The 22000-nt window shown below is 43.9% G+C and overlaps 1 protein-coding gene across 1 annotated transcript in view; it reads right to left on the bottom strand.

The window, feature by feature from the left end:
* The window catches only part of LOC120986743 (carcinoembryonic antigen-related cell adhesion molecule 2-like), a 142046-nt gene that overhangs the window by 7348 nt on the left and 112698 nt on the right, over positions 1 to 22000 (bottom strand). Inside the window, exons 4-6 of the mRNA XM_040415456.1 lie at positions 16866 to 17123; positions 7642 to 7767; positions 5260 to 5309 (exon numbers count right to left, since the gene is read on the bottom strand). Of these exons, the coding sequence (XP_040271390.1) occupies positions 5260 to 5309; positions 7642 to 7767; positions 16866 to 17123 (434 nt within the window). The remainder of the gene's footprint in view (positions 1 to 5259; positions 5310 to 7641; positions 7768 to 16865; positions 17124 to 22000) is intronic.

Here is a 22000-nt window from a genome sequence, read left to right as displayed (position 1 = left end):
AACCGTCACCACATCCCGCAAAAAATGAGCACCTAATAAGACAATCGGCCAAAAAATTAAAAGAATATGGTTTTCAGAAAACGCAGACACTAAAACATGATTTTAAAAAAAAAATATATGCTTTTACTGTGTAAAACTTAAATAAATTTTAAAAAGTAAACATATTAGGTATTACTGCTTCCGTAACAACTTGCTCTATGAAGATATCACATGATCTACTCTGTAAGGTGAACACCGTAAAAAAATACAAATAAAAACTGTGCTAAAACAACAATTTTTGGGGGTCACTTTGCTCCATAAAGTGTAATACTGAATGATCAAAAAATCATATGTATCCAAAAATGGTAACAATAAAAATGTCAGCTCTTCCTACAAAAACCGAGCCCCTACACAAGACGATCGGCAGAAAAATAAAAGAAATGTAGATTTCAGAAAATGGAGACACAAAAAACATGATTTTTGTTTTCAAAAAATGCTTTTATTGTATAAAACGGAAATTAAAAATATGAAAATACACATATTTCGTATTGTCACGTCCGTATCAACCTGCTCTATAAAAACAACACATGATCTATCCTGTCAGGAGAACTCCGTAAAAAAACAAAAATAAATAAAAACAGTGCCAGAACCGGCAATTTGGTGGCTAGCATGCCTCAAAAAAGCGTAATATCGAGCAATCAAACATCATATGTACCCTTAAAAAATACCAAGAATACTGTCACCTTATCCTGTAGTTAACGAAATGGAGTGGCTTTATGGGAGTTTCTACTGTAGGGGGCATCAGGGGGGCTTCAAATGTGACAATCAGGGTAATAAATATTGTGTTTTATTTGGAAGAACTCCCACCAAAAATGTCATTCTGTGACCTGCTAGAAAGGTAGATGATGTGATCTGTGGTGAATGGGATTTCCTTCCCAGTGACTGTATCTGTGAGTTATAACCTCCCTTCTGATCCTCAGCTGTGTCATGTGACAATCAGCACCTTATGTGTCAGGTTCTCTGTGTATCCCATGGGAGCCTCCATGAGGAATAGAGAAGTAACTGACTTCCTGTCCTGTGTCGGTTTGGATCAGGGAGTTGGTCACATGACATCTGAGAAAAAAAACCTTGGCGGGAGTTCTACTTTAAAGGGGTTTTCCCATCGCTAGGATATGCCCCCCATTGTCTGATAGGTGCGGGTCCCACCGCTGAGACCCGCACCTACAACGAGAACGAAGCAGGGAGCGCTGTGGCTGGAGGACACCGGATTTCCGGAGCCGTCCACCACCAAGCGCTGCTCCCATAGAAGCGAATAGGAGCGCACTGCGCATGCGCGGCCCGTGCTCCCATTCATTTCTATGGGGCAGACGGCAATAGCCAAGCCAGCGCTCAGCTATTTTCGGTTGCCCCATAGAAATGAATGGAGGGCGGCCACCGTTCATTTCCCTGCCCTCCGTTCTCATTGTAGGTGTAGGTCCCAGCGATATGCCCCCATTGTCTCCGATGGGAAAACCTCTTTAATCCTTTCTGTGTTACTGGAAAAATGGATAAAAGTGGAGAATCAGCAAAAAAAATAAAATATGGGAAATTTGGAAATGTCACCTCCATTTTCCTCTAATTCCTATGGAACACCTAAAGGGTTAACAAAGTTAGTAAATTCAGTTTTGAATAATTTGAGGGGAGTAGGTCCTCTAATGGGGTCATTTATGGGGGTTTTCTACCATGTCAGCCTCACAAAGTGACTTCAGAACTCATTTGGTCCTTAAAAAAGTGGGTTTGGAAATTTTCTTTAAACTTTGCAAAATTCCTTCTAAACTTCTAAGCGTCTAATGTCGTAAATAATAAAATGACATTTACAAATTTACCGCTGTCATGAAGTACAATGTGTCACGAGACAACAATCTCAGAATGGCTTGAATAAGGCCTCATGCACATGACCGTGTCGGACAAGAATAGGACAGGCTATATTTTTTTTGCGGGGCCTCGGAACGGAGCAACGGATGCGGACAGCACACGGAGTGCTGTCCACATCTTTTGCGGCCCCATTGAAGTGACTGGGTCTGCATCCGAGCCGCCAAAACTGTGGCTCGGATGTGGACCCGAAAAACAGTCGTGTGCATGAGGCCTAAGTAAAAGCGTTCCCGAATTATTACCACATAAAGTGACACAGGTCAGATCTGCAAAATGTGGCCTCGTCCTTATGGTGAAAACCTGGTCTTTGTATCTTTAGCTCATAATGAGGACAATGCAATAATAAATAAAAAATGCCCCATCGGTGTCCATAGCCTTTAATAGATCTACATGAGCCCTTTAACATTCAAGACATCAAGAGAAGAGAACAAAGGGTTAATGGAATGTGCAGCGCTGATCGGGGGATGGGGTAGCCGTGTGATGTCGGGGGTGATGGCACAGGTGTAGAGGCTGTATGATGATGGGAGTGGGCACTCAGCCTCCGTCACGTACCAGTGGGGCCCGGGCGTTCTTCTGTCATTTCAGTCATGTCACCCTCTGGCACACTGGGCAATGGCGGGAGACGTTTGTCTTTCCCATCGAGGCTTGTGAGTATGAAGGGTTAAACTTGGGCCCTGCCACACCGTCTCTTCTCACTGCTGGAGATGGGGGACCGCTGTGCTCGGCTACCGCCAGTACTCCGAAAGAGAATGGAGCAGCAGGATCTGGCGGGGAAACGGGACCCCCATTCTCCCAACCAGTGAGGAGGTCCCCACAGTCAGACCCCCATTGATCAGGTCATTATGTAGTGTCCCACTAGGTAAATGTGGGCACTACACAAGGGTCAATTGGGCCACGTGGTACTCTTACTCCTGAGGGACAGTGGCAGTGTATTTCACAGTACATTTTAATGTGTATTTAATGTGTATTTAATGTGTATTTTTCCTGTGATATGTGCAGCAGGCCTATTATGGTGTAGTTTAACATCCTAGGCACTAGAGGGCGCTAGGGAGCCTCTAGTATATATACTTAGACCCAGACAGGGAGGAGTTAGTCTGTAGTCAGGAGTCTGTGGCGACAGAAGTGAGAAGGCACCAGCCAGAGATATGCTGAGGGCCTCCTCCTGACATGCAGCTAGATAGTCCAGGCTTCTAGTTGTCACCAGGAGGCTAGTGAAGGAGCATAGCCTGCCTGTAGAACATGAGCCATAGTTAGCTCAGAAGATTTACCCCAAGAGAAGAGTTTGCCTCCTGGGAGAAACCTGCAGTTCCCACAAGCCAAGCAGAGCAGAGTCAATGTTACCAGCTAAACAAGTAAGCTGAAGGGCAGAAGGAGTAGTAATGTAAAGCAAGGATGAATACCTGAGGAAGATTGTTTACCAAGGATAAAAGCCAGCATTGGGGCATTCGGGCCTTGGGATAAAACCAGACAGGAGTTCTAAGGAACAGTGTACACTAATTCTGAGGAGAAGGTGCAGCCTGATCTGAGTGTGTTGTTGTTACCCTCTGAGTATCTTGCAAGGAACAGTTTACCTGCCATAATTGTGAAAGCCTGCTTGTGAAGTGTATCTGAGATATGGAACTGAATTGACATCCAACTGTACAAAGTTGAATTGATTCCAGTAAAGCAAAGTTTGGTTCACCATACCATCTGTGTACCTCACTTATTACTACTATAAATCGGTGTGCCACCGTTACAGGCACTGGCGTCACGAATCTTAGAGGGACCTTGCCCCAGGCACATAAAACACCTGCAACATCCAGGGCACCTCATCCACCACCAGACCTGGTCCCTAAATACAGAGTGTGCCCCAGAGGACTACTGTGCCTGCCTCTCCTTCACTGCTGTACGCCTGCCCAGGGTTCCCCTACAAAACTGTGAGTAACCCTCGCTTGCCCATTAACCGTGACCTCACAATCGCAATACCCTGCAGGTCTGGCGTGCTGCAGTTATCCCATTCCTAGAGCCCACCGCACACCCGACCTCAGCTCTCCACCTGACGCGTGCTCCCTAGCCCCATTGCCCTGGAGTTGGGGTGATGGCCACGAGGAACAATACGGGTTTTCTGTAAGCACTTAGAACCCTAGGTCTCTTCCATGGAGATACCTCAATGTGATGTGCACTGTGCTGACATCTGGTCCAAGTCTTGCCCCAAATTGTAGACATATTTTAGCGAGAAAGGAGGCGTTAATAACAGCAAGACCTCTCCCGGTACTTAGTGAGGTGACCGGCCAGAGTCAGACGTAAACTAGACGAAGGCCTTAAAGTAGAACGGTTACTGATTAATATAATAAAAACTGTGGCCCCTATGGACATGTATCCGCCAGAAAACAGAAAGAGGGCGCAGAAACTAAAAATTAACTCCCAATGTTACAAATACTAACAATGGGGGGGGGCATAGCCAACAGTTGATGTAGAAATTGAGAAGCCTCTCGGGACGAGCCTCAGTTAACCCCTAATGTTACAAGCAACGTTAGTACCTTCTTTAACACTGATGTTTCCATTAACCCCCCCCATTAGTATTTATAACATTTGGGGTTATTTTCCAGCGGATCTCAACTTTACTCTTTTACCGCATTGTGTAATTATCAGGAACCTATGACTTGTGTTTTCCCCCTTGATGTCCTTGCTTTATGATGATTTATATTTGCACACATTGCCCCTGCTTCTCTTCTGTGCGGTTCCGACCATCGCACACTACTTTCTGCTGGAGGACGCCAGCTAAATGCGCCTGTAGTATCATGAGATCTGACGGGATGACGTCATTGGATGCCTCTGGCTGCTGTATATGATACCTGCACGGGTGGGGTAAGCGGGCGACGCCTAGCCTGCTCGGGGCGCCTGGCCTCAGTCACAACATTGCTCCTGCTCTCTTTTATGATAGCTTGGATGGTCGGTATCTAGGCTGAGCCCTAGGAGTGCTATCTGATTGACCCCGTCCGTCCATCATTCTCCGTCCCACCTGGGAGTTTGTGTCTACCTTCAAGGGTTTAGACTGTTTTCCCATTTAGCAGCACCATCCCCCTGATGAGGAGGAGCGAAAGGTGCACGTAGGGAAGAAGCACTATGGCTATGTAGGGCTACTGATGTCAGAGCCGCCCTTTTCGGGGCTGGTGCTCCATTGTTAGGTCTTTAGGGCCAGCACAGAGACCCAACAATTTGCACCAAAATTGCATAAAAAATTAGTCACACAATTCTGTTACAAAGTAAAACAACCAATGGGAGACCTGAAGTTAGAGAGAAGCCTGAACCGGCTCAGTAGCAGGTACGGCTCATCTTCAGTCTACGCCAGATAGTAAATCTGCTCCACTGACTGGACTGGTCACTTACCTTCACATTTTCATACACCGGAATGGGATCCGGTTCATTGTCTGGTGACTCTGGGGATGGATCACAAGACATTGTAAGAAGCAGAAGATGACAACTTCCCTCTATGTCTTACTACAAAGTCTACCTTTCATCGTCACGTTGTGTCCATTTCATGATAAATCCCTATTACAATCACATCTCAACTTTTCTGATACAAGGATTCAAATCCAATCATTTAACACATAATGTGCTGGTTCCTGCAGTCGCCAATAGATGAAGGAGCTTTCCGTCTTATTATTAGGGTCTATGTACTGCGGCATTCAGTAAGCTCAAGCTGTCTGCAGGAAACCACACAACATACTGTAAAGCTGTGTCTGTGCGGAGGAGATGGAGCTCGGTATCGGCAGAACAGACCAGAGACACTATGAAGATACATAAAGCACTAGCAGCCAGATAAACCAAAAATACAATCACACAATGAGCCCAACTCCAAAAATACAATGAGCCCAACACCGAAAATACAATGAGCCCAACACCGAAAATACAATGGGCCCAATACCAAAAATACAATGAGCCCAACACCGAAAATACAATGAGCCCAACACCGAAAATACAATGAGCCCAACACCGAAAATACAATGGGCCCAATACCGAAAATACAATGGGCCCAATACCAAAAATACAATGAGCCCAACACCGAAAATACAATGAGCCCAACACCAAAAATACAATGAGCCCAACACCGAAAATACAATGGGCCCAATACCAAAAATACAATGAGCCCAACACCGAAAATACAATGAGCCCAACACCAAAAATACAATGAGCCCAACACCGAAAATACACTGAGCCCAACACCGAAAATACAATGAGCCCAACACCGAAAATACAATGAGCCCAACACCAAAAATACAATGAATCCAACACCAAAAATACAATGAGCCCAACACCAAAAATACAATGAGCCCAACACCGAAAATACAATGAGCCCAACACCGAAAATACAATGAGCCCAACACCAAAAATACAATGAATCCAACACCAAAAATACAATGAGCCCAACACCAAAAATACAATGAGTCTAACTCCAATTACAGGATGAGCCCAACACCGAAAAAACAATGAGCCCAACACCGAAAATACAATGAGCCCAACACCGAAAATACTATGAGCCCAACACCAAAAATACAATGAGCCCAACACCAAAAATACAATGAGCCCAACACCAAAAATACAATGAGCCCAACACCGAAAATACAATGAGTCCAACACCAAAAATACAATGAGTCCAACACCAAAAATACAATGAGCCCAACACCGAAAATACAATGAGTCCAACACCAAAAATACAATGAGTCCAACACCAAAAATACAATGAGTCCAACACCAAAAATACAATGAGCCCAACACCGAAAATACAATGAGTCCAACACCAAAAATACAATGAGTCTAACTCCAATTACAGGATGAGCCTAACTCACGGATCTGCAAAACATGGATGCCTCAATACAGTAAAGCTACTTTCACACTTGCGTTTACCCTCATAGGGTCTTAATACCGGAAAAAAACGCTTCAGTTTTGTCCCCAATCATTGTCAATGGGGACAAAACAAAACTGAACAGAACAGAATGCTCTAAAATACATTCCGTTCCGCTTCGTTGCGTTCCCATACTGGAGAGAAAACCACAGCAAGCGTCAGTTTTCTTTTCATCATGAGATGCAGAGCAAGACGGATCCAGCATGACCCCAATGCAAGTCAAAGGGGACGGATCCATTTTCTCAGACACAATAGAAAAAGGATCCGTCCCCCATTGACTTACAATAGTGTTCATGACGGATCCGTCTTGGCTATTTTAAAGATAATACAACCGGATCTGTTCATAACGGATGCAGACGGTTGTATTCTCATGACGGAAGCGTTTTTGCTGAACCCTGCCGGATCAGGCAAAAACGCCAGTGTGAAAGTAGCCTTAAAGAATTCACACAATTTTTATATCACTATTAGGCCGCATGCACACGACATCCGCAAAACATGGACGGCGTCCGTGCGCGTTCCGCAATTTGCGGAATGGCACGGACACCCTTTACATATAACTGCCTATTCTTGTCCGCAAGACAAGACTCTTGTCTGCAGACTTTTTTTGCGGGGCCACAGAATGGAACAACGGATGCGGAAAGCACACGGAGTGCTGTCCACATCTTTTCCGGCCCCATTGAAGTGAATGGGTCTGCATCCGAGCCGCCAAAACGGCGGCTTGGATGCAGACCAAAACAACCTCCGTGTGCATGAGGCCTTACATAACGATACACTGATGGCACAATACATTGAAGGCCATTACTGCCAAATAACATAAATCTGTTGCCTTCCTTTCTGTAAGTAGAAGTCCCAGAATTTTCTCTTACCATTCAGCTTCTTTCTCATAAATTTACTATGTATGAAGACACTTCCAATAATAACTGCCAAAATAATAGCAAAGGCAAGTCCAAGGATAAGTCCCAGAGAAGCGTGAATTCTAGGTGGAATGAATTCTAGAAACAAGAAGAGAAGTAGAGATAATAATACTAATAATAATAATAATAATACAAAAAAACACTAAAGATAATAATCCATCCATGACACAGATAATTAATTTTTTTGCGAGACAAGTTGCACTTTGTAGTGAAAGTATTTAAAGTTGAAAAAGGAAAAATGGGAGGCTGAGAAACAAAATCCAAAAGGAGTAATATTAAAATAAAAAAAATCAATCTTGCCAGTTTCATTGATTTCTTTTACAGTGTTCCCTATGAAATAAAACTGACCTGTTCTCTTCATTCTCCGGGTCAGTACGATTACAGTGATACCACATTTATATAGTTTTATAGGTTTTGTGTTTACAGCGTTCCCTATGAGATAAAACTGACCTGTTCCCTTCATTCTCCGGGTCAGTACGACTACAGTGATACCACATTTATATAGTTTTATGGGTTTTGTTTTTACAGCGTTCCCTATGAGATAAAACTGACCTGTTCTCTTCATTCTCCGGGTCAGTACGATTACAGTGATACCACATTTATATAGTTTTATGGGTTTTGTTTTTACAGCGTTCCCTATGAGATAAAACTGACCTGTTCTCTTCATTCTCCGGTCAGTACAATTACAGAGATACCACATTTATATAGTTTTATGGGTTTTATGTTTACAGTGTTTCCTATGAGATAAAACTGTCCTGTTCTCTTCATTCCCTGGGTCAGTACGATTACAGTGATACCACATTTATATAGTTTTATGGGTTTTGTTTTTACAGCGTTCCCTATGAGATAAAACTGACCTGTTCTCTTCATTCTCCGGGTCAGTACGATTACAGTGATACCACATTTATATAGTTTTATGGGTTTTGTTTTTACAGCGTTCCCTATGAGATAAAACTGACCTGTTCTCTTCATTCTCCGGTCAGTACAATTACAGAGATACCACATTTATATAGTTTTATGGGTTTTATGTTTACAGTGTTTCCTATGAGATAAAACTGACCTGTTCTCTTCATTCCCTGGGTCAGTACAATTACAGCGATACCACATTTATATAGTTTTATGGGTTTTATGTTTACAGTGTTTCCTATGAGATAAAACTGACCTGTTCTCTTCATTCTCCGGTCAGTACGATTACAGTGATACCACATTTATATAGTTTTATGGGTTTTGTTTTTACAGTGTTTCCTATGAGATAAAACTGACATGTTCCCTTCATTCCCCAGGTCAGTACGATTACAGTGATACCACATTTATATAGTTTTATGGGTTTTGTTTTTACAGTGTTTCCTATGAGATAAAACTGTCCTGTTCCCTTCATTCTCCGGGTCAGTACAATTACAGTGATACCACATTTATATAGTTTTATAGGTTTTGTTTTTACAGCGTTCCCTATGAGATAAAACTGTCCTGTTCTCTTCATTCTCCGGGTCAGTACGATTACAGCGATACCACATTTATATAGTTTTATGGGTTTTATGTTTACAGTGTTTCCTATGAGATAAAACTGTCCTGTTCTCTTCATTCCCTGGGTCAGTACAATTACAGAGATACCACATTTATATAGTTTTATGGGTTTTATGTTTACAGTGTTTCCTATGAGATAAAACTGACCTGTTCCCTTCATTCTCCGGTCAGTACGATTACAGTGATACCACATTTATATAGTTTTATGGGTTTTGTTTTTACAGTGTTTCCTATGAGATAAAACTGTCCTGTTCCCTTCATTCTCCGGGTCAGTACAATTACATTGATACCACATTTATATAGTTTTATAGGTTTTGTTTTTACAGCGTTCCCTATGAGATAAAACTGACCTGTTCTCTTCATTCCCCAGGTCAGTACGATTACAGTGATACCACATTTATATCGTTTTATGGGTTTTGTTTTTACAGTGTTTCCTATGAGATAAAACTGACATGTTCCCTTCATTCCCCAGGTCAGTACGATTACAGTGATACCACATTTATATAGTTTTATGGGTTTTGTTTTTACAGCGTTCCCTATGAGATAAAACTGACATGTTCCCTTCATTCCCCAGGTCAGTACGATTACAGTGATACCACATTTATATAGTTTTATGGGTTTTGTTTTTACAGTGTTCCCTATGAGATAAAACTGACCTGTTCCCTTCATTCTCCGGGTCAGTACGATTACAGTGATACCACATTTATATAGTTTTATAGGTTTTGTTTTTACAGCGTTCCCTATGAGATAAAACTGTCCTGTTCTCTTCATTCCCCAGGTCAGTACGATTACAGTGATACCACATTTATATAGTTTTATAGGTTTTGTTTTTACAGCGTTCCCTATGAGATAAAACTGTCCTGTTCTCTTCATTCCCCAGGTCAGTACGATTACAGTGACACCACATTTATATAGTTTTATAGGTTTTGTATTTACAGCGTTCCCTATGAGATAAAACTGACCTGTTCTCTTCATTCTCCAGGTCAGTACGATTACAGTGATACCACATTTATATAGTTTTATGGGTTTTGTTTTTACAGCGTTCCCTATGAGATAAAACTGACCTGTTCTCTTCATTCTCCGGTCAGTACAATTACAGAGATACCACATTTATATAGTTTTATGGGTTTTATGTTTACAGTGTTTCCTATGAGATAAAACTGTCCTGTTCTCTTCATTCCCTGGGTCAGTACAATTACAGAGATACCACATTTATATAGTTTTATGGGTTTTATGTTTACAGTGTTTCCTATGAGATAAAACTGACCTGTTCTCTTCATTCTCCGGTCAGTACGATTACAGTGATACCACATTTATATAGTTTTATGGGTTTTGTTTTTACAGTGTTTCCTATGAGATAAAACTGACCTGTTCTCTTCATTCTCCGGGTCAGTACGATTACAGTGATACCACATTTATATAGTTTTATGGGTTTTGTTTTTACAGTGTTTCCTATGAGATAAAACTGTCCTGTTCCCTTCATTCTCCGGGTCAGTACAATTACAGTGATACCACATTTATATAGTTTTATAGGTTTTGTTTTTACAGCGTTCCCTATGAGATAAAACTGACCTGTTCTCTTCATTCCCCAGGTCAGTACGATAACAGTGATACCACATTTATATAGTTTTATGGGTTTTGTTTTTACAGTGTTTCCTATGAGATAAAACTGTCCTGTTCCCTTCATTCTCCGGGTCAGTACAATTACAGAGATACCACATTTATATAGTTTTATGGGTTTTATGTTTACAGTGTTTCCTATGAGATAAAACTGTCCTGTTCTCTTCATTCCCTGGGTCAGTACAATTACAGAGATACCACATTTATATAGTTTTATGGGTTTTATGTTTACAGTGTTTCCTATGAGATAAAACTGACCTGTTCTCTTCATTCTCCGGTCAGTACGATTACAGTGATACCACATTTATATAGTTTTATGGGTTTTGTTTTTACAGTGTTTCCTATGAGATAAAACTGTCCTGTTCCCTTCATTCTCCGGGTCAGTACAATTACAGTGATACCACATTTATATAGTTTTATAGGTTTTGTTTTTACAGCGTTCCCTATGAGATAAAACTGACCTGTTCTCTTCATTCCCCAGGTCAGTACGATTACAGTGATACCACATTTATATAGTTTTATGGGTTTTGTTTTTACAGTGTTTCCTATGAGATAAAACTGACATGTTCCCTTCATTCCCCAGGTCAGTACGATTACAGTGATACCACATTTATATAGTTTTATGGGTTTTGTTTTTACAGCGTTCCCTATGAGATAAAACTGACATGTTCCCTTCATTCCCCAGGTCAGTACGATTACAGTGATACCACATTTATATAGTTTTATGGGTTTTGTTTTTACAGTGTTTCCTATGAGATAAAACTGACCTGTTCCCTTCATTCTCCGGGTCAGTACGATTACAGTGATACCACATTTATATAGTTTTATAGGTTTTGTTTTTACAGCGTTCCCTATGAGATAAAACTGTCCTGTTCTCTTCATTCCCCAGGTCAGTACGATTACAGTGATATCACATTTATATAGTTTTATGGGTTTTGTATTTACAGTGTTCCCTATGAGATAAAACTGTCCTGTTCTCTTCATTCTCCAGGTCAGTACGATTACAGTGATACCACATTTATATAGTTTTATGGGTTTTGTATTTACAGCGTTCCCTATGAGATAAAACTGTCCTGTTCTCTTCATTCTCCAGGTCAGTACGATTACAGTGATACCACATTTATATAGTTTTATGGGTTTTGTATTTACAGCGTTCCCTATGAGATAAAACTGTCCTGTTCTCTTCATTCTCCGGTCAGTACAATTACAGAGATACCACATTTATATAGTTTTATGGGTTTTATGTTTACAGCGTTCCCTATGAGATAAAACTGTCCTGTTCTCTTCATTCCCTGGGTCAGTACAATTACAGAGATACCACATTTATATAGTTTTATGGGTTTTATGTTTACAGCGTTCCCTATGAGATAAAACTGACCTGTTCTCTTCATTCTCTGGGTCAGTACGATTACAGTGATACCACATTTATATAGTTTTATGGGTTTTATGTTTACAGTGTTTCCTATGAGATAAAACTGACCTGTTCTCTTCATTCTCCGGTCAGTACGATTACAGTGATACCACATTTATATAGTTTTATGGGTTTTGTTTTTACAGTGTTTCCTATGAGATAAAACTGACCTGTTCTCTTCATTCTCCGGGTCAGTACGATTACAGTGATACCACATTTATATAGTTTTATGGGTTTTGTTTTTACAGTGTTTCCTATGAGATAAAACTGTCCTGTTCCCTTCATTCTCCAGGTCAGTACAATTACAGTGATACCACATTTATATAGTTTTATGGGTTTTGTTTTTACAGTGTTTCCTATGAGATAAAACTGACATGTTCCCTTCATTCCCCAGGTCAGTACGATTACAGTGATACCACATTTATATAGTTTTATGGGTTTTGTTTTTACAGCGTTCCCTATGAGATAAAACTGACATGTTCCCTTCATTCCCCAGGTCAGTACGATTACAGTGATACCACATTTATATAGTTTTATGGGTTTTGTTTTTACAGTGTTTCCTATGAGATAAAACTGACATGTTCCCTTCATTCCCCAGGTCAGTACGATTACAGTGACACCACATTTATATAGTTTTATGGGTTTTGTTTTTACAGTGTTCCCTATGAGATAAAACTGTCCTGTTCCCTTCATTCCCCAGGTCAGTACGATTACAGTGATACCACATTTATATAGTTTTATGGGTTTTGTTTTTACAGTGTTTCCTATGAGATAAAACTGACATGTTCCCTTCATTCCCCAGGTCAGTACGATTACAGTGACACCACATTTATATAGTTTTATGGGTTTTGTTTTTACAGTGTTCCCTATGAGATAAAACTGTCCTGTTCCCTTCATTCTCCGGGTCAGTACGATTACAGAGATACCACATTTATATAGTTTTATGGGTTTTGTATTTACAGTGTTCCCTATGAGATAAAACTGACCTGTTCCCTTCATTCTCCGGGTCAGTACGTTTACAGTGATACCACATTTATATAGTTTTATAGGTTTTGTTCTTACAGCGTTCCCTATTAGATAAAACTGACCTGTTCTCTTCATTCTCCGGTCAGTACGATTACAGTGATACCACATTTATATAGTTTATGGGTTTTCTATTTACAGCGTTCCCTATGAGATAAAACTGACCTGTTCCCTTCATTCTCCGGGTCAGTACGATTACAGTGATACCACATTTATATAGTTTTATGGGTTTTGTGTTTACAGTGTTTCCTATGAGATAAAACTGTCCTGTTCTCTTCATTCCCTGGGTCAGTACAATTACAGAGATACCACATTTATATAGTTTTATGGGTTTTATGTTTACAGTGTTTCCTATGAGATAAAACTGACCTGTTCTCTTCATTCCCCAGGTCAGTACGATTACAGTGATACCACATTTATATAGTTTTATGGGTTTTGTTTTTACAGTGTTTCCTATGAGATAAAACTGACATGTTCCCTTCATTCCCCAGGTCAGTACGATTACAGTGATACCACATTTATATAGTTTTATGGGTTTTGTTTTTACAGCGTTCCCTATGAGATAAAACTGACATGTTCCCTTCATTCCCCAGGTCAGTACGATTACAGTGATACCACATTTATATAGTTTTATGGGGTTTTGTTTTTACAGCGTTCCCTATGAGATAAAACTGACCTGTTCTCTTCATTCTCCGGTCAGTACGATTACAGTGATACCACATTTATATAGTTTTATGGGTTTTGTTTTTACAGTGTTTCCTATGAGATAAAACTGTCCTGTTCCCTTCATTCTCCGGGTCAGTACGATTACAGTGATACCACATTTATATAGTTTTATAGGTTTTGTTTTTACAGCGTTCCCTATGAGATAAAACTGTCCTGTTCTCTTCATTCCCCAGGTCAGTACGATTACAGTGATACCACATTTATATAGTTTTATGGGTTTTGTTTTTACAGTGTTCCCTATGAGATAAAACTGTCCTGTTCCCTTCATTCTCCGGGTCAGTACGATTACAGAGATACCACATTTATATAGTTTTATGGGTTTTGTATTTACAGTGTTTCCTATGAGATAAAACTGACCTGTTCCCTTCATTCTCCGGGTCAGTACGATTACAGTGATACCACATTTATATAGTTTTATGGGGTTTGTTTTTACAGCGTTCCCTATGAGATAAAACTGACCTGTTCCCTTCATTCTCCGGGTCAGTACGTTTACAGTGATACCACATTTATATAGTTTTATAGGTTTTGTTCTTACAGCGTTCTCTAAGAGATAAAACTGACCTGTTCTCTTCATTCTCCGGGTCAGTACGATTACAGAGATACCACATTTATATAGTTTTATAGGTTTTGTTCTTACAGCGTTCCCTATTAGATAAAACTGACCTGTTCTCTTCATTCTCCGGGTCAGTACGATTACAGTGATACCACATTTATATAGTTTATGGGTTTTCTATTTACAGCGTTCCCTATGAGATAAAACTGACCTGTTCCCTTCATTCTCCGGGTCAGTACGATTACAGTGATACCACATTTATATAGTTTTATAGGTTTTGTGTTTACAGTGTTTCCTATGAGATAAAACTGACCTGTTCTCCTCATTCTCCGGTCAGTACGATTACAGTGATACCACATTTATATAGTTTTATGGGTTTGTGTTTACAGCGTTCCCTATGAGATAAAACTGACCTGTTCTCTTCATTCTCCGGGTCAGTACGATTACAGTGATACCACATTTATATAGTTTTATGGGTTTTGTATTTACAGTGTTTCCTATGAGATAAAACTGTCCTGTTCTCTTCATTCCCTGGGTCAGTACAATTACAGAGATACCACATTTATATAGTTTTATGGGTTTTATGTTTACAGTGTTTCCTATGAGATAAAACTGTCCTGTTCTCTTCATTCTCCGGTCAGTACGATTACAGTGATACCACATTTATATAGTTTTATGGGTTTGTGTTTACAGCGTTCCCTATGAGATAAAACTGACCTGTTCTCTTCATTCTCCGGGTCAGTACGATTACAGTGATACCACATTTATATAGTTTTATGGGTTTTGTGTTTACAGTGTTTCCTATGAGATAAAACTGTCCTGTTCTCTTCATTCCCTGGGTCAGTACAATTACAGAGATACCACATTTATATAGTTTTATGGGTTTTATGTTTACAGTGTTTCCTATGAGATAAAACTGACCTGTTCTCTTCATTCTCCGGTCAGTACGATTACAGTGATACCACATTTATATAGTTTTATGGGTTTTGTTTTTACAGTGTTTCCTATGAGATAAAACTGACCTGTTCTCTTCATTCTCCGGGTCAGTACGATTACAGTGATACCACATTTATATAGTTTTATGGGTTTTGTTTTTACAGTGTTTCCTATGAGATAAAACTGTCCTGTTCCCTTCATTCTCCGGGTCAGTACGATTACAGTGATACCACATTTATATAGTTTTATAGGTTTTGTTTTTACAGCGTTCTCTATGAGATAAAACTGACCTGTTCTCTTCATTCTCCGGTCAGTACGATTACAGTGATACCACATTTATATAGTTTTATGGGTTTTGTATTTACAGCGTTCCCTATGAGATAAAACTGACCTGTTCTCTTCATTCCCCAGGTCAGTACGATTACAGTGATACCACATTTATATAGTTTATGGGTTTTGTGTTTACAGTGTTCTCTATGAGATAAAACTGACCTGTTCTCTTCATTCTCCGGGTCAGTACGATTACAGTGGTACCACATTTATATAGTTTATGGGTTTTGTTTTTACAGTGTTCCCTATGAGATAAAACTGACCTGTTCTCTTCATTCTCCGGGTCAGTACGATTACAGCGATACCACATTTATATAGTTTTTTTGTATTTTAATATAAAAAATAAAAAAAATTCTAAAAATAAAAAACACTTTTTTCTTTGCTTCGCAATATTCTTAGGGCTTATTGTTTGTTGGGCAATCTTTAGTTTTTATTGATGCCATTTGCAAGTGTTTATGACTTTGTCGGAGGTGAAGTGACAAACGTTGAATTTACCATTTGTTATTTCTTTTTCGTTACAACGTTTAATCTCCAGGATAAATATGTTTACATTACATCAGTGCAGGCGTTTCTGGACGTTGCCATGTATTTAGCAAATGGGCTTGATAATTCTTACTATTAAATAAGATTAATACTAATTATAATGATAATGAGGATAATAAAGTTGAGATTAATAATAAAAATAATAATTTAGAGATTCAAACTGAAATAATATAAACAAGCATAATAATTATTGGTCACCGTGCCGTCGGTTTGCTCGTCTTTGCCAATAGTTGATAACAGTACAATTCTCATTGAGAACACCAGCGATGACAGTGATGCTGGTGTTTGATCGAGGTCGCGGTGTATGTGGCCGGGGCTCGGGAACTCTTACCGATACCTGATAATAATTGTATCAGGCCGTAGACAGCTTTGTCTGATAATTCTGATCTATTCCTACTCAGTAGGCGTCCAGTGCCGGAGCGGAGAGCTGTCCAGGTCGTGCAGTTATAATGCCACCTTATTCCAGCTGTCCGAAACCTGTGACGGATTCGCCTCTTATTATAGCCTTACCTGCAGTCACATTGACGTACACGGCGGCGGTAGCCGTGCGGAGGGTCGCGGGGTTCCTCACCACACACGTGTACAGCCCTTGGTCCTCAGTCTCCGCGTTACTAACTCCATATTTGCTGGTCTTCGCCCCTGTGTCTGTGTCATTGACTTTCCATTGGAATTCCGGCGGTGGATAAGAATCAGCAGAACACGTTAATGTGATGAAAGAACCGGGCCTCACGAATACTTCGCCTTCTATCCGAGCCTCACTGGGGCCATCTGCAAAACAGAAGAGAAGACGGTGCAATAATGGAGCTGCCCACGACATGAGGCGAGCCATGGCCAAGAGTAAAACCGCCATCCGCCAGATGGATATTCTCCTGAAATGTCACAGCTCACAGCCAGACCTGTACTGACAGTAGGTCCCCATGTACAGGGGAGTAGGGGCCACACTTAGAGGGGGATTCCAGTTGTGGAATCCATACAGAGACAGGTGTCGGGGGAGTTACCTGTCTCTCCGACCACTGTTCTCTCGCTCGTACTGGTATGGCGCTTTCCCTTCTATCACTTGAGCTGGAAACAAACATTCTGACAACAATACCCCTGATTCTCTCCGCTGTCCCGGGCTGAAATGGGCGGGGCTAGCACAAACTCCGGCCCTGATGTCTCGTCCTGCTATGAGGAAGCCGGCTCGGCAGAGAATAACTGAGCATGCTCGACCATGCTGCACAGAAAACGACAGGTCGTAACCATGGAACACAAAAGGATGGCTGCCCAAAAAAGGCACTTTTATTGTAGATAAAGGCAGCAAAACTGGTATTAACATTGTATCAGTCAGCCATGTCCATGGTAAAACTCTGTAACAGCGATAGTACTTTGTGTAACCGGAATACCCCTTTAACCTAGAAATGAATTCTCAAGATGCTGCAGCCGGATAATTGTTTAAGGACGAGGCAGAAAGATGTGAGGAGCTCCCAATGTCACTGCAAGTGGCCCCATATAGAGGAAGCACTGGATGGCGGGTAGAGCTGCAAGACCCCTGAAAACCCCGCTTAGTGCCGCCTCTGCTCTGTCCTGCCCCTCCGGTGTGTGGAGGGTAAATATATACACAGTGCAGTCAGAAAGTCCTCACAGTTTGTCCTCTCGCTCCTTGTGCTATCAGTTCCCCCATAATGAGAAAGGGAGAACAGAAGGTGAGGAATCTTCACTGAAAAGGAGAAACTAAAATCTCACCTGGACATAAGTCTTCAGCCATCTTCAGGTCTCCAGAGATGTTCCATTGGGCTCAGGGCTGTGGCCCCTCAAGGACATTCCCAGAGTTGTCCCTCAGCCGCTCCTGTGGTGTCCTGGCCGTGTGCTTAGGGCCATTGTCTAGTTGGAAGGAGAACCTTCGGCCCAGTCTGAGGTCAAGAGCTCTGGAGCAGGTTCTCATTGAGAAGATCTCTGGACCTTGCTCCATTCAGCTTTCCCTCCACCCCGACCGGTCTCCCTGTCCCTCCAGACATGATGCTGCCACCACCATGCTTCACTGTAGGGATGGTATTGGGCAGGTGATGAGCGGCGCCTGGTCTCCTCCACACATGATGCTGCCCCCACCATGCTTCACTGTAGGGATGGTATTGGGCAGGAGATGAGCGGCGCCTGGTCTCCTCCAGACATGATGCTGCCCCCACCATGCTCCACTGTAGGGATGGTATTGGGCAGGAGATGAGCGGCGTCAGGTCTCCTCCAGACATGATGCTGCCCCCACCACGCTTCACTGTAGGGATGGTATTGGGCAGGAGATGAGCGGCGCCTGGTCTCCCCCAGACATGATGCTGCCCCCACCATGCTTCACTGTAGGGATGGTATTGGGCAGGAGATGAGCGGCACCTGGTCTCCTCCAGACATGATGCTGCCCCCACCATGCTTCACTGTAGGGATGGTATTAGGCAGGTGATGAGCGGCGCCTGGTCTCCTCCAGACATGATGCTGCCCCCACCATGCTTCACTGTAGGGATGGTATTGGGCAGGAGATGAGCGGCACCTGGTTTCCTCCAGACATGATGCTGCCACCACCATGCTTCACTGTAGGGATGGTATTGGGCAGGAGATGAGCGGCGCCTGGTCTCCTCCAGACATGATGCTGCCCCCACCATGCTTTACTGTAGGGATGGTATTGGGCAGGTGATGAGCGGCGCCTGGTTTCCCCCAGACATGATGCTGCCACCACCATGCTTCACTGTAGGGATGGTATTGGGCAGGAGATGAGCGGCGCCTGGTCTCCTCCAGACATGATGCTGCCACCACCATGCTTCACTGTAGGCATGGTATTGGGCAGGAGATGAGCGGCGCCTGGTCTCCTCCAGACATGATGCTGCTCCCACCACCATGCTTCACTGTAGGGATGGTATTGGGCAGGTGATGAGCGGCGCCTGGTCTCCTCCAGACATGATGCTGCCCCCACCATACTCCACTGTAGGGATAGTATTGGGCAGGAGATGAGCGGCGCCTGGTCTCCTCCAGACATGATGCTGCCCCCATGCTTCACTGTAGAGATGGTATTGGGCAGGAGATAAGCGGCGCCTGGTCTCCTCCAGACATGATGCTGCCCCCACCATGCTCCACTGTAGAGATAGTATTGGGCAGTTGATGAGCGGCGCCTGGTCTCCTCCAGACATGATGCTGCCACCACCATGCTTCACTGTAGGGATGGTATTGGGCAGGAGATGAGCGGCGCCTGGTCTCCTCTAGACATGATGCTGCCCCCACCATGCTTCAATGTAGGGATGGTATTGGGCAGGAGATGAGCGGCGTCAGGTCTCCTCCAGACATGATGCTGCCCCCACCATGCTTCACTGTAGGGATAGTATTGGGCAGGTGATGAGCGGCGCCTGGTCTCCTCCAGACATGATGCTGCCACCACCATGCTTCACTGTAGGGATAGTATTGGGCAGGAGATGAGCGGCGCCTGGTCTCCTCTAGACATGATGCTGCCCCCACCATGCTTCAATGTAGGGATGGTATTGGGCAGGTGATGAGCGGCGCCTGGTCTCCTCCAGACATGATGCTGCCCCCACCATGCTTCACTGTAGGGATGGTATTGGGCAGGAGATGAGCGGCGCCTGGTCTCCTCTAGACATGATGCTGCCCCCACCATGCTTCAATGTAGGGATGGTATTGGGCAGGAGATGAGCGGCGTCAGGTCTCCTCCAGACATGATGCTGCCCCCACCATGCTTCACTGTAGGGATGGTATTGGGCAGGTGATGAGCGGCGCCTGGTCTCCTCCAGACATGATGCTGCCCCCACCATGCTTCACTGTAGGGATGGTATTGGGCAGGAGATGAGCGGCGCCTGGTCTCCTCTAGACATGATGCTGCCCCCACCATGCTTCAATGTAGGGATGGTATTGGGCAGGTGATGAGCGGCGCCTGGTCTCCTCCAGACATGATGCTGCCACCACCATGCTTCACTGTAGGGATAGTATTGGGCAGGAGATGAGCGGCGCCTGGTCTCCTCCAGACATGATGCTGCCCCCACCATGCTTCACTGTAGGGATGGTATTGGGCAGGAGATGAGCGGCGCCTGGTCTCCTCCACACATGATGCTGCCCCCACCATGCTTCACTGTAGGGATGGTATTGGGCAGGAGATGAGCGGCGTCAGGTCTCCTCCAGACATGATGCTGCCCCCACCATGCTTCACTGTAGGGATGGTATTGGGCAGGTGATGAGCGGTGCCTGGTCTCCTCCAGACATGATGCTGCCCCCACCATGCTTCACTGTAGGGATGGTATTGGGCAGGAGATGAGCGGCGCCTGGTATCCTCCAGACATGATGCTGCCCCCACCATGCTTCACTGTAGGGATGGTATTGGGCAGGTGATGAGCGGCGCCTGGTCTCCTCCAGACATGATGCTGCCCCCACCATGCTTCACTGTAGGGATGGTATTGGGAAGGTGATGAGCGGTGCCTGGTCTCCTCCAGACATGATGCTGCCCCCACCATGCTTCACTGTAGGGACGGTATTGGGCAGAAGATGAGCGGCGTCAGGTTTCCTCCAGACATGATGCTGCCCCCACCATGCTTCACTGTAGGGATGGTATTGGGCAGGTGATGAGCGGCGCCTGGTCTCCTCCAGACATGATGCTGCCCCCACCATGCTTCACTGTAGGGATGGTATTGGGCAGGAGATGAGCGGCGCCTGGTCTCCTCCAGACATGATGCTGCCCCCACCATGCTTCACTGTAGGGACGGTATTGGGCAGGAGATGAGCGGCGTCAGGTTTCCTCCAGACATGATGCTGCCCCCACCATGCTTCACTGTAGGGACGGTATTGGGCAGAAGATGAGCGGCGTCAGGTTTCCTCCAGACATGATGCTGCCCCCACCATGCTTCACTGTAGGGATGGTATTGGGCAGGTGATGAGCGGCGCCTGGTCTCCTCCAGACATGATGCTGCCCCCACCATGCTTCACTGTAGGGATGGTATTGGGCAGGTGATGAGCGGTGCCTGGTCTCCTCCAGACATGATGCTGCCCCCACCATGCTTCACTGTAGGGATGGTATTGGGCAGGTGATGAGCGGCGCCTGGTCTCCTCCAGACATGATGCTGCCCCCACCATGCTTCACTGTAGGGATGGTATTGGGAAGGTGATGAGCGGTGCCTGGTCTCCTCCAGACATGATGCTGCCCCCACCATGCTTCACTGTAGGGACGGTATTGGGCAGAAGATGAGCGGCGTCAGGTTTCCTCCAGACATGATGCTGCCCCCACCATGCTTCACTGTAGGGATGGTATTGGGCAGGTGATGAGCGGCGCCTGGTCTCCTCCAGACATGATGCTGCCCCCACCATGCTTCACTGTAGGGATGGTATTGGGCAGGAGATGAGCGGCGCCTGGTCTCCTCCAGACATGATGCTGCCCCCACCATGCTTCACTGTAGGGACGGTATTGGGCAGGAGATGAGCGGCGTCAGGTTTCCTCCAGACATGATGCTGCCCCCACCATGCTTCACTGTAGGGATGGTATTGGGCAGGTGATGAGCGGCGCCTGGTCTCCTCCAGACATGATGCTGCCCCCACCATGCTTCACTGTAGGGATGGTATTGGGCAGGTGATGAGCGGCGCCTGGTCTCCTCCAGACATGATGCTGCTCCCACCATGCTTCACTGTAGGGA

The sequence above is a fragment of the Bufo bufo genome, chromosome 1, assembly GCF_905171765.1.
Source record: "Bufo bufo chromosome 1, aBufBuf1.1, whole genome shotgun sequence".
Lineage (NCBI taxonomy): Eukaryota > Metazoa > Chordata > Amphibia > Anura > Bufonidae > Bufo > Bufo bufo.
Note: the sequence above shows the minus strand (reverse complement) of the source record. Positions and strands in the feature narration are given on the sequence as shown.